Below are 13579 nucleotides of genomic sequence, written 5' to 3'. Positions count from 1 at the left end.
GAGTTGGACATGACTGAAGCGACTTAGCAGCATACCAAGATAAAATAACTGTTAATTTACATTTTATTTTTAGTTACTTTCATTAACTTTTTAATCTAGCTGGAATTTGTTTTGGTAATTTGATGCAATTAGCAATGTCTGTTTTATTTTTTTCTTCCCAGGAAGCTAGTGAACTGTTCCAGAACCATTTGATTTTCCACTGAACACTACTTCTATTATGAATTTGTGCTTGAAGTTTGCCTTTTCATTCTGTTAACTATACTGGAGTGGGTAGCCTATCCCTTCTCCAGGGGACCCAGGAATCAAACCGGAGTCTCCTGCACTGCTGGTAGATTCTTTACCAACTGAGCTATGAGGGAAGCCCTAAGGTAAACACTGCCATGACTTGATTAAAGTGGTAGAGTATAAAGAACCTTCAGTTTGAGGTTAAGACATCTACTTGCATTTAAGTCCTGACTCAACTTCCCAACCCTGTGACACCAACAATGCTTTCCTTAAATTAGACTCCTCTAAATCTCCATTTCCTCAACAGTAAAAGAAGGGTAAGCAGCTGTCTTACCCATTTCAAAATTGTCGTCAGAACTGGATACCGGAAGTGAAATAAAAGGATTTAAATTGTGAAGTACTAACTTCTAGTTCAATCTTCTTTGTGAATGACCTCACCCCTATTCCAGGACAGATCTGAAGGCAATAGGTCATCTCTGCCCAGCCTTGTCCTTCTTTTTTCTTGCTCAGGTTTCTCTTCTTGAAAAACACATTACTATATATATATTTTTCAAACACTTTAGTAATTTTGAATATCAACAGAACAATGTTTAGGTCACCTGTTCATATCATTTACCATGTGTTTGTTTCTCTTTAGTTTCAATTGCAATGAGAATCCATTACTTTTTGGTGTGCCCCAATTTTCAGAATCTTACCTAGTGCAAACTCAAATTTTCAAAAGCTAATTTTCGTGGCCTTTTGGTCAACAGAGACTCAGTTAACAGGAAAAATGTCTTTATCTCCTTTCCTACAAACAAGTCGCAGCAACCATAGAAAAGCACATTTTGGTTGCTTAACTATGTCCATCCTTGGGGGCCGGGGGGTGGGAATTCCTCATCTCCCAATAGGGGGAACTCCAAAGAGAACGTTTTCCTAAAAGGGGCCAACTGGGCGGCGTTCTCTTTTCCCAAGGCCCCGATTTATATTCTTGGATCTGGAGATCTGCGGCGGCTTCTTTCTTCTTCCTAGTTCCCAGAGGTTCCGCGGGCTGCAGGAGACCAAGCTGGCGGGTCAGGGGGTGGCCCGGGGTGAGGACCGCACGCCTCCCGGGCCTCTGAAGTGCCAGGGGCCTGGGCGTTCGGCAGAGTCCGCTGAGTCGGTTTCTTCCGCGCGACTCCCGGCCCCACCACCGGGGCAGGCGGGATCCGGTCCCGGGAGGCTGCGCCCACCCAGGGTCTCGACTCGGCCGCGCGGGGGCCACGGGCGCGGCCTCACTCGGGCGGGCCGCTCTCGCTGAGTCCTGCCCACCCGGCAAGGTTCTGCGCTGGGCCACACCTCGGCCTTCTCTCCTGCAGGCTCCTGCTCGGGGTTTTGGCCTTGCGTGGGGGAGGAGGACGCTGAGGAGGAGGGCTCCGAGAGAGGGCGGGAGCCGCCGCCTTCGCATAAACAGGCGGGCGTGGGTGCTGATGCGGCTGGCTGTGAGTGCTGGCTACGGCCGGTGAGCTGGGCTCGTCTCCTTCCTTCCCGGAGCGGCCTGCCTTAGTGCGGGAGGGGCGGCCGGTTTGGAGCAGGGTCGGTCATGGCCAGTGGCAGCTGCCAGGGGTGCGAGGAGGAGGACGAGGAATCTCTGAAGAAGTTGATAGTTAGGCTGAACAATGTCCAGGAAGGAAAACAGATAGAGACGCTGGTTCAAATCCTGGAGGATATGCTGGTGTTTACATACGCCGATCACGGTAATCTTTTGTCTGGAAACTGTTCCTTACCGCCCGCACCGCCCGCCGCTCCCCCCCACCCGCCCCGCTCCCCCGCCTCCCGCTTTCCCAGGCCTTTTAAACAAACTTTCTCCTCCCAACTTTGTGGCCACACAGACCTGCACTCTTGAGAAGTCGAAAGCTCTCTACTTCTTGGGGCAAACAAGAGCTGACAATTCTAAAATTCTAGGAAGGTCTTGCGCTCACTTCTTCTGCTTTCTCCCTCCTCTTCAGACTTAAAAGGGGTGCCATGAATCGTGACTTTGCTCCTTTTCCTTAACCCCCTTCTTTTCCAGCCTCCAAGTTATTTCAAGACAAAAATGTCCACGTGCCTCTGTTGATCGTCTTGGACTCGTATATGAGAGTCGCAAGTGTGCAGCAGGTAAAAGAGTTGCTTTCATTTCGCCCATTTCCCCTTCTTCGGAAATAGGTGTTTTTCTACTGATACTTTGTACCCAGAGTTCAGGGTTATTTCTGAGATTTGTCCTGACAAACCAGTCTGTGGTTTTAAGATAGGAAGCATTGTTAAATCATTATCAAATGTTAACGGTGTAAGAGGGCCTACTCTGTGCTCCTTAATTATCATTAAGATGTAACTTTATATAATTAACTGACAGAATATGGATGGTGAGGGGAGGGAAATAATAATGGGTTGAGGTTTGGTTTCTTTCATTGGCTAGATTTGTTCCTAAGTGTTTAAAAGAAATTATTCTAAGATTCTTCCCAATGTACAGCATGTTCTAGAGATGACACCATTGTGAATAGTTTGGGAAAGAGGAATAATGAACAGTAATAGAATTAATAATTAAATTAATGAATTGAAGTTACTGGCAAACTCTCATAGGTTTAAGGTTTTCTTTTTTAAACTTGAAGACAGATTTCTAACCTTCAGTTGTAGTACACCTTGTATTATCTTAAGAGAGTAATGTTTTAGGAGTCCCTTGTAAGTTTAAATCTGTACTTCTCAACTATTTTTATATAAAATGAATGTAAAAGTGAACCTTTTAGAACCTGTGTCATAGGAAACCCTGAAATTTGTTAAATATATCAGATATATTTGAAAAGGAGCCTTAAGACGAAAATTAAGTCTGATACACCGTCAAAACAAAATTACTGCTTAAGGTTAACTTCCTTTGTAGATTTTGAGATTTGGGGAACTTCTTTGTAGATTTTGAGATTTGGGTAGTGCTAGTTTTCTCATTTGCATGTTAGATTCTAAACGGAAAGAGAATTGAACCTTGAACTCTATCGAGGTGCAATGTTTCTTAATATCTACTTGAGAGGCTAGACAGATGTAAGAATTATCTGAATCTCTGTCTGTATCAATTATCTTATGCTTATCTCTGTGTCCAGCTATGTCTAGCTTTGATGAACTATATGCCTAGCTTCTTTTATATGAAGATATATATATGTGAGATAAATGGTTACTTTAATTTTTCTTCAATTGAAGTATATCCCATCTGACTATTGATTTTCAGGCTGTTAGCAAATAAGATCAAGAAAAAAACAGAGGCATGATAAAGACACTGTTCTTTTAACACCCAGTGTCTGAAATTTTGCCTATGAAACATTCAGTCTCCCTCACTGGCCTTTTGTGCTTGCTGCTCTCCACCCACATCATCCTTCTTACTCGCCTCTGCTTTGGTGTTCAAAATTGCATTGTCTGTCAGACCCCATTCCTTGGATTCTGTTCTTGGCAGAGTCTCCTCTGCCAGGCACAACTTTGAACACTGGGCCCTGGGTAGGCTTGGTCTGCAGAGGAGCTAGTGCTAGACTTGAGAATCCAAGGGAGTCTCCAACATACCCACCTCCTAATTTTTCCTCATTTTAGAAACTGCCAGATCCCAGACATGTTTGTTTTGGGTAGTTATGAATGTCATTCAATATCCTTGCCCAGTAGGTACCAAAGACAAAGTATGGAAGAAAATAAGGAATTGTCTTTTGATTTGGTGATTTAATGGAATAGAATTACTTGTTGCAGCGCAGTATATTAACCTGCAAAAGGCATTATGTTTGTGTAGTTATCATTTGATTCTTGATGAAATCTGCTTCCCTTTCAGAAATCTCACTGAATATTTTTTTCTCAGAGTAAGTAGCTCATTTAGGACCACAGAGCTAGTAACAGAATCAGAACTCAAGTTTCACACACCTTCAAAATCTTTTTTTCATAATATAATAGGTGCTGAATTCACAAACTTTTTATATAACTAAAGAGTATAGTGGTTTGGCACAAATATTGTGGCCATGCTTTGCCTACTGATGTTATTGATTTAAATTATCATTGATCTTATCAAAGGGATGTTTTAATACTCTACTTAAAAGAAAATATTGTCTTCTTCAAATTTATGCATATTACTGGTAAAATTAATATAGATATACTTTAAAGCTTTATACATTGAATCAGCTGAAAGTACTGAAGTAAAAGCACTTGATGAATTTAGGGAATTAAATTACCCTTCAAAAATGAACATCAAGGTTTGTTTTCAGAATTTAACATGACATTCCTGACTCTGAATTTTTATTTTCAATGTCTTTTCGTACTTTATTAGTTCTCCTTAATAAATCATAGTCTTTAGACAATTGGTAGTTAGGCTATTTGTCTTATAAATCTCTTTTCCTGCAAGTCATCTGAACATTTCTCTGTGTTCTTCAGTTTTACATTACTTTATTCACACAGTTTCCATCTTTGATTTGAGTGAAATATATGCAAGTGACTAAAATTTTCTTTAAACCCTAGATGTTTCCCATTGTGCGTTAATTAGATAACTTGAGTTTACAGAATAATTATAATTGTATTACGACTGTCCAAGATGGGAGGTTTCTTTTTTTGAAAGATAAGCTTTTAATTGAATACATTAATACCTCTACTTTGCAGCTAGCGATTCTGTTTAATCATAGAAGCTCAGTTGCTTCAGTCTTTTTGCAAAGCAATTTTACTGATGCTGCTATTTCACCAACCAAAGCAAAACAGGTTTTCTCCTTGAGTCAGCCATGCAGGTGCAGAGATGAGTATAGCATCCTGTGTGATTTATGATTTATTTCCCACCAGAAACTGTTCCAAATGTTACTTTTGAAATACTTAGATGAAAAAAAATCTTGATATATTTTATGAAAGCACAGAAATAGCCAGTTTCTATGGCATCTGGATTGTCAATATCTGTTCGGCTTATGTGGAGGAGGATGTCTACTCAAATTTAGGTAAAAATAGCTGTCAAAAATTGCTTCCTTTTCAAGGAATTTGAAATTGTGTAAGAGGAAGTAATGACAGAGTAAAGCAATTCATGCTTAGTCCAGAAAAGATCTGGAAATAGTATTTGTAAAGAACTCTTGTATAAACACTTTTATCATATTAAATACCCCTTGTTTATTCCTGTAAACAATTAGGAAATGTGTGCCATTATTCCTCTTCAGATGCATAGAAATTTCTCCCCTGGTCATTCAACTCTGCCACTCAGCTCCAACTCACACATTCAGTCACATTTAGCAATGGGCCCCTCTCTGGCAGCCTCCTCAATATTTAGCATCTTATTTCTCTTCCTCATAGCTTATCAGTTTTATTTTTTTATTTTTTATTTTTTTAAATCTTTAATTCTTACATGCGTAAAGTTTCCATTTCACTGTTTTAAGTGACCAAATTTATAGTTCTTTTGACTCGTCACACTTTTTCTGTATTATATTCTTCCCTGAGCAACTCTAGCTGATAGTGAATCCAGCTTTCAAAATTCATATTAAATTTTGGTATTTATCACACATCATGGTTAGGCACTTCTCCATTAATCAGTAGAACTAAATATCTATGCATCTTCTTTTTCTGACCATATCGAGTGTAGTTTTGTAACATAGTAGAAAGAATTGAAGAGTTGTTACATTTGGAGAGAAATATATGGCAGAAAGAGTGAGTTAATCTCCAGTTTGGAATTAAAATATCATTAATATTTAAAAATGTATTTTTTAAAAGTAAAGAGCAGCTTATTCAATCTGGCATCACTTGTATAAATGAACTGAATGAAGGTATATTTAAAAGGCATCAGTAAAATCATAATTCATTTGGAAATATGAAAGACTTAAAGGACATTTGTGATGTCTTGACCTCATCAACACATATTTAGGTACACTGAAGAAGTCTAGAGGAGTCCATTGAAAAGTTCTACCTACTCTCCATCTCATAGTGCCTTTCTCTTTCACCTGTGAAAGATGTTACACTGTCATCAGACAGTGCTACTTCTCTTGCCATTTGTCCTAGCTTTATTATCTGGGGAGCAGTCTTTCCTGATAATTTACACTTGGCTGTCAAAATTTCTGGCTTTTCCTAATCTTTCATTCCAAACTACTTCATTTCTTCTTTTAATTAAAGTCCCAAATATTTAAAATAAATTCTGTTAGGTGGGTGTGCCTTAAAAAGTACAAAGCCCAGAGACTAGCCTTTCTTGTACGTCATAGTCTTGGTATGTCCTTTAAAACTATTTTTAAAGTTTTATTTTATTGCTTTTTATTTAGACAATAGGCAGTCTGTTTCCTTCATCATTCAGAAATGTTACTTTTGTATGCCTTTTCAGCAGATTTTTGGAGAAATATGTTTTCCAATTATATGACTTGCTTTTCGAGTATAATTTTGTTATACTCCTTTTTAGTATAATTTTGTTTTAAAATAACTATTTTAAAATAATAGTCACCTAGTCTATTAATAATGAAGAGATTTTTGACTAAATATGTTCCATATATGAGTGTTTGTTTTAAAATGTGAATATTTGCCTTTCTTATTTTTAGGTGGGTTGGTCACTTTTATGCAAATTAATAGAAATCTGTCCAAATACAATGCAAAGCTTAATGGGACCCCATGATATTGGACATGATTGGGAAGTCCTTGGGGTTCACCAGTAAGTATGTAAAAATATACTGTACTAAATATCTGTATGACAGCCCTTTTCTTGATACGTTGTATTTGCACTTCAAGCCAAACTGATAAAAATCCTTTAAAATACATCTAGTTTTCCTTGAATCAATGATTTACATTTATAGACAGCTTAGAAAGCTAACATTTGAGGTAAAATGTTAGGTGTTGTTATTATTTTAATAATATAATAATAGTCATACAATTGATTAAATTGTAGGTTGTTGATGAATGCTTATGAATTCAAGTGAATAAAAGATTTCTTTCTTTTTTTTACTTTTTAATGGTAGAATTGACACAAAACACTGGCCTCCTAGGACAGAACCCTACCATCAATACAGGAGACTGAAGAGACCTGGGTTCAGTCCTTGGGCTGGGATGATCCCCTGGAGGAGGACCCAGCAACCCACTCCAGTATTCTTGCCTGGAGAGTCCCATGGACAGAGGAGCCTGGTGGCTACAGTCCATAGGGTTGCACCTAGCAGGACATGACTGAAGCAACTTAGCACATGCATAGGACACAAACCACTACTTCTTCAAAACAAACATATGGAAGCTAACATTTTCTCTAAATAGTAATTTAGAAATATATGCTTTACTGTCTTTAAAAAGCACATTTATGTATATTCATATGTATATATTTAATGAGCTTAAACTGCAGCTTTCAAAATGAAGGAAAAAGAAGAAATTATTTTTCAGCACATTTGCAGCCAAATCTTGATAGCTATTTACTAGCTATGTTATTGCAGTTTTCAACACAATGACTTCTTAAATGAAACTACTTCTTTAGCCATAATTAGTTAGGAAAATTTTTCCTGTGTTTACAAGAAAATCCTTTTTGGAAAACTTTGGATAACTGTTGGATAACATTTTTGTTTCTTGACATTTAATAAAATATCTTCTGTCATCAAGTTTAGGTGTTCTTTATACTTAATGTGACTTTTCTTTACCTGAGAAAAGTGAATACTATGATTTCCAAAGATATATTGCTGTGGAGAACATAATTAATGCAAAACTAAGTTTTACATCTGTATTAGTTTTAATCATGGCTGCAAATTTAGACAAATAAAAGCTGTTTGTTCATAGGCGAATATACCTATGCTTGTGTATTTTTCCATCTTTGATGAATATGAGTTGCTGTTTTTCAGTTTCTAGCATTAAAGAGTGTGCTTTGCAAAGAGACTATTTACAAATAATAGATATTCTCATCTCCAAACTAATCCCTGAAATTCTATGTCAGTAAAAAAGAATACAGCATTTAACAAAGAATTAGGCAAAATATGCCTGCAATTAATAGTTATAGTTGTGTGTCCCTTGGTTTGGATGAGAATTTCCAAAATCCCCAAAGCTTTGTAATCTGTAACTTTAGGGAGACTTAGAAAACTTACTTAGTCATATTTTAGTACAAACTGAATGTTCCAGTTAACTTACGTGAATGTTTCTGCAGGAAGTTTCTTTTCATTCATTTATTTGCTCACTCATCATTTATTCATCTTCTGTTCATCCTGTATTTATTACACCCCTCCTTTAGGCCAGAAGTAGTGTGAACAATATAGACATACTCTTCTCTATAGTGGAGTATATTAGATCATTTCCAGCCAATAGTTATTGTAAAACATATCTCCTTATATTCAAGGATTTTTTCCCCCCTAAAGGCTTACAGTACTATGGAGAAATCTCTTGTGTGGTAAGGAAGTCAGGAATAATGGGAATGATTCAAGAAGAGGTAGGGGCAGCATAGGTAGGAGGAGAATTAACAGAGTTGAAGGAGTCTCTCAATTTCTTACTGCATCGCTGGAGACCATGTCTTGAGTTTCTTGAATCTAAGTGAAGCCATGGAAGCTCTATTTTCTAACAATAGAAAGCCAAGCAGCACTGGGTAGGAATAAACTATAGATTGTATATTTTACAATTAATCAGCCCTGAGTAGGAATAGACTACAGACTATAGATTTTAAAATTAATAACTCAGGGGCTCAAATCAAATGTATTTGAACTAACTGAATATTACTGATAGACTAGGTTCACTTTCTGTAATGTCAATTTCTCTTTTAAAAATAGTAAAAAGTCAATAATTTAAATATTCAAATGGTTTTTAATTTTTGTATACAAGCTAACATTTTAATTACATCTCTATAATTTAATACATAAATATGTGTCACATAAAATTCACAAGTTTGTATCACATATAAAATAACTAATCCCTTAGTACATTTAGTTCTGTATTATTTTGAATATAGAATTGAGTGAAATAGGTAATAATTGAACTTAAATATTTTGAGGAAAAAGTTATAACTTTTCTGTTGAGACTCATAATAATTCCCTGTTAATCATTGTAAGCCTGGCTCAGATTTATAGGGAAAAAACATATTAGCTTCAATATAGGGAATGAAGTGCAATGAGATAAATAAAAATGTAGATGAGTAAAAGACAATATCTAAAAGAGTAAACATCTAGGATGATCTTGATTTTTGTTTTTACTTACAGATTGATTCTTAAAATGCTAACGGTTCATAATGCCAGTGTCAACCTGACAACAGTTGGATTGAAGGCCTTAGATCTTCTCCTAAATTCAGGTAATATATATGCACATATTTTTAATGTTAACACAAGTTAAAAAATAATTTAAACCATTTACTGAATATATTTGAATTTAAAAAATATAATATTATAACCTCAATATTGATGATTTCCAAAATTCTGTGTATCCATTTTCCTTTTCTCTAAACTTTTTCTCTCAAAAATACTACCCAACATATTGGCCTTAAACATCACCTTGTATATTATTGCCAAATTTAATTTCTGTGCTCAGCTTTGCTCCTCTGATCTGATCCCACATCTCATGTTCCCATTAATTTGTTGGCCATACATGTCCTGTCATGAGTATTTGTTCTCCATTGTATCTCTAATGTATTTTCTATAAAATATGTTCTAGAGTATGACAATAGTAATATGTCATAATAAAAATATATAGCTTTTCTTCTTTTGTGCTTGCTAAATGCTAGGTTTAACATGTAAAATACTTCATATGCTTTTAAAAGCATAATCCTCAAAACATCCCTTGAGTGAACCCTGAAACCAGAGAGATTGCCTCAGCAAAAAGCAGTAGAAGCAGGTTCTTATTTCACGTGTTAGGTTCTTTCCCTGAGTAAAACTCTGCTTGAAGGATAATGGACCTGGAAACAAAAAGTGTTGCTGTGGTACAATCATTGTGATCATTGCTGTGCTGGACACTTGCTATGATGTAAGATTCTAAGAAGAAAGACTGCTTACAGGGAAGCTGACCAGAAAGGATAGGGAGGCTTTCCTTCAACGTGTGAAGGGTCCTTTAGGTCAAGAGAACAGCATGTGCAGCATTGCAGAGGTCTAGGAGGAGAGCATGAGAGGAGCTGGAGGTGTGGGTGGTAAGATTTTAAACGCTTTCATAATCCCTGCCAAGTGATGAAGGCCCATTAGGAGAAAGAGAAAGGAAGACAGAGGGTGAAGATTAGAGAATGAAAGAAGAGGGATTGGAAAGGCCTGAAGGTCCTCACCACTTCACTAGACAGAGCCTTTTATTAAAATATGTAACAGAATGTGCTGACTAGTCTTGGCGGTTTAGTTGTTAAGTCGTGTCCGACTCTTGCGACCCCACGGACTGTAGCGCACCAGGCACCTATGTCCATGGGATTCTCCAGGCAAGAATAGTGGAGTGGTTTGTCATTTCCTACTCCGAACTGGTCTTAATCATGATTTATTTTAAACTCATCCTTGAGAGTCTTTTTTGGGAGTGTGTGAAGATTTATTCTCCATTTGGCGGTGGACAGGTGGTTTATGAATTTGAAAAATCTCGCAATATGAATATGTTAAGATTAGCAGCATGCAGACAGTTAAGAAATTTGATGTGTGTTTTGCAAAAGACTAGTTAATTTCTTCCATATAACATTGAGAATTTTGAGTTTTTAGGGAAGTTTCTACCGTGTTTTAGAGTTCATTTCAGATACTTTATTAAAGGCTAATTTATGAATCACTTTTTGTTTGGCTTATTTGTTAACTGATGTGATAGTTATTGGGCACTTACTGCTACGCTGGCTACTAGAGAACTCTCAGACAGCTGAGGTAGAGTTCCTGCAATGAAGAAGTTCTCAGTCCAGCAGCATGGTCTAATATAACTTTTTGCGATGAAGGAAATACTGTGCATGTTTAAAATCACGGCTCGTAGCCATATGTGGTGGTTGAACATGGGAAATGTGAGGAGCTAAATTTTAATTTTATTTAATTTTACTTAATTTAAATTTGAGTTTAAGTAGCCTCATGCAATTAGTGGCTACAGAATTGAACAGCCCAACAAAGAGATAAAAAGCATTTAAAGAGATAATTTCAGTTTAATAAGAAAAGTACCATAACAGAGATAGGAAGAAAACCACCCACCATAGGAACACAGAGAGAAGCTTGGCTTATTTGTGGGATTTAAGGGCATGTCCATGACCTGTCTAAATTTTAATCCAGCTCTGACTCTTGTTTGTTCACTTTGGGCAGAGTTACTGGGTCAATTCTGTGGCTGTTTTCTCATCTCTGACATGAAGATTACACATGGCTCGTGGGGCTGTGGTGATGTTAGAGCAAACTGTCAATGTTTCAACCTATGTCTGATGTGTTATGTGCTGTACATGTGTGTGCTATGACTACCTACAGTTTTTATTGACTGAATAGGTGCTGTTTATGTTATGCCTTGCATTAAGGTAGCATTATATTTGGTGTAGAAAAGGGCAACAGCATTCCACTTAGCTAGTGCAAATGCAAAAATTTATATCAAAAGAAATGTGTTTGTGATGAGCAGAGAGCTTAGCATGTTTGGAGTCAGTAGCGCAGGGAGGGACGTGAGGCTGATGAGATACATGTAATCTGTGAAGAGTCTCGTTTGTCAGACTGAGGAGTATGAGACTGTCTTAGAAGACTTAAAAGGGAATTATAGATCACATTTGTGTTTTAGAAATATAGTGCAGGGGTTCAACTAGTTAGGTAGGAGTTTGCACCAAGCAGAGCAGTTAAGCAATTGTGTTTGCATTCTAGATGAGAGGTGGGGTCCAGAACAAAATAGAAATGAAGGGGCCTAGTTCAAAAGGAATTTTTGAAATATTTAGAGGTTAGACTTGAAGGACTTAGTATGAGTTGATTCTTTGATTGGGCAGAATGAGAAGAAAGAGGGAGAATGAAAGAAGGAAGATGACCTAAATTTCCCTGGTAACTATTGGATCCAAGGTGGTATCATTGATGAAGAGATGCAATTGGAGTAGGTGAGGTTTGGGGTGGCCATGAAGCATTCAGACAATGTTGTTTAAGAGGCAGAAATATTTCAGGAGTTTGGGGCAAGAGGTCTTGGTAATGGTCATTGATTGGGAATCATAAAGTTATAGGTGAGTGTACTGCGGATTTATCTCATTTAGAAAGACCATAGATCTTGATAGGGCTAACAGCTGGGGCAATTAAGTGGTTCATCAAAAGGAGAAGTTCACAAACCATCATAGCCCTCATGTAAAAATTAAGACATTAAATGTTAAAGCAGCTGTTTACTTGGAGCTTATTATTCTCTTCAAAACAGGTAAAATCACTTTGCTGATATTGGATGAAGAAAATGATATTTTCTTGTTAATCTTCGATGCCATGCGCACATTTGCAGCCAGTGATGAAGTCCAGAAACTTGGATGTAAAGTTTTACATGTGCTGTTTGAGAGAGGTATTTAAAAATGTCCAACTCTTTATTTTGATATTTATATAAGAAAAAAGGGTTTATAAGGGTTTATAGTAGGAAAAGTAGGATTAATTATCATGATAAGATATTTAAAACTGTACTATTTATTAAAATTTGAGGTGTTAGTGAAAGATAGGTAATGGAGTTAATTCAGAAATATTGCTTGTTTTTTACAGAATAAATTTCATTCATGGATTATAAGTTATGCAATTGTAGTAAACTTTCTTCCATTGCTTAACAAGGCATAGGTTCACTTTGTAAACTAGATGTGTAGGAGTTAAAAAAGAAAAAAGTAAAACTGAAGTCAAGCACAGGTTAAATTTGGGTTTATGATGTTGAGTCATCACCAGAGATTTTAGAAATTGTTCAAGGCTCTGGCTAAAGAACAGAAAGTTTACAAAATTTCCCTTAGGAATAAGACTAATATGTATTTTATCACATAACACTGAGATTGATGACAGAGATAATCATGTAATTTTATAGTTAGTTGGAACCTTTGGTTCTTCCACTGGCTTGATGAGGAAATGGATCAGAGAAGTGAAATGAGTAACCTGCCTGAGGGCACACAGCTAGTTATCTCCATTATAGTTCAGTTGACTGAGTTTTTTGAGAGCACCTTTTGTGTCATTGTGAGAGCCAATGGTTGGGGTTTAGAATAAGAAGAAGCTCAGTGGGCCCTGTGTCCATACCAGTTTACCTATTCCAGTTTCTGGCAGCTCCAGGAATGGAATAGATCACCTTATACTGTTTAATTTCCTGCCTTATTCCAAAAAGACTTCAAATAGTTTATAGATATTCATAATACATTAGAGGGGAAAAATGAATGAGGAAGTGGGTGAAGGGAAAATATGATGGTAGGTTAAATTTATTGCTTACTTCAGATCCTCTTCTCATCTTTGCAGAGAGATGGATCAGAAATTTGGTTCTTTGCTTTGTATCAGGCAAAGGAAAGAGGCAGAAACATCATTGATTACAAAGTTACTTGAAATAAAAGTAAACTCAT

The 13579-nt window shown here is 36.9% G+C and overlaps 1 protein-coding gene across 3 annotated transcripts in view; it reads left to right on the top strand.

The window, feature by feature from the left end:
• Positions 1-1124: 1124 nt before the first annotated feature.
• The window catches only part of LRRK2 (leucine rich repeat kinase 2), a 214333-nt gene continuing 201878 nt past the window's right edge, over positions 1125-13579 (top strand). For 2 of the 3 annotated variants that reach the window (XR_011255928.1, XM_069584612.1), the window contains exons 1-5: positions 1125-1937; positions 2252-2337; positions 6723-6832; positions 9333-9421; positions 12427-12561. Coding sequence is in view for 2 of the 3 variants with exons in the window: in XM_069584612.1 (XP_069440713.1) it covers positions 1784-1937; positions 2252-2337; positions 6723-6832; positions 9333-9421; positions 12427-12561 (574 nt within the window). In the remaining variant the exon portion in view is untranslated. The remainder of the gene's footprint in view (positions 1938-2251; positions 2338-6722; positions 6833-9332; positions 9422-12426; positions 12562-13579) is intronic. The other variant, XM_069584613.1, reaches the window with a different exon arrangement.

The sequence above is a fragment of the Ovis canadensis genome, chromosome 3 (genome assembly GCF_042477335.2).
Source record: "Ovis canadensis isolate MfBH-ARS-UI-01 breed Bighorn chromosome 3, ARS-UI_OviCan_v2, whole genome shotgun sequence".
Classification (NCBI taxonomy): domain Eukaryota; kingdom Metazoa; phylum Chordata; class Mammalia; order Artiodactyla; family Bovidae; genus Ovis; species Ovis canadensis.
Note: the sequence above shows the minus strand (reverse complement) of the source record. Positions and strands in the feature narration are given on the sequence as shown.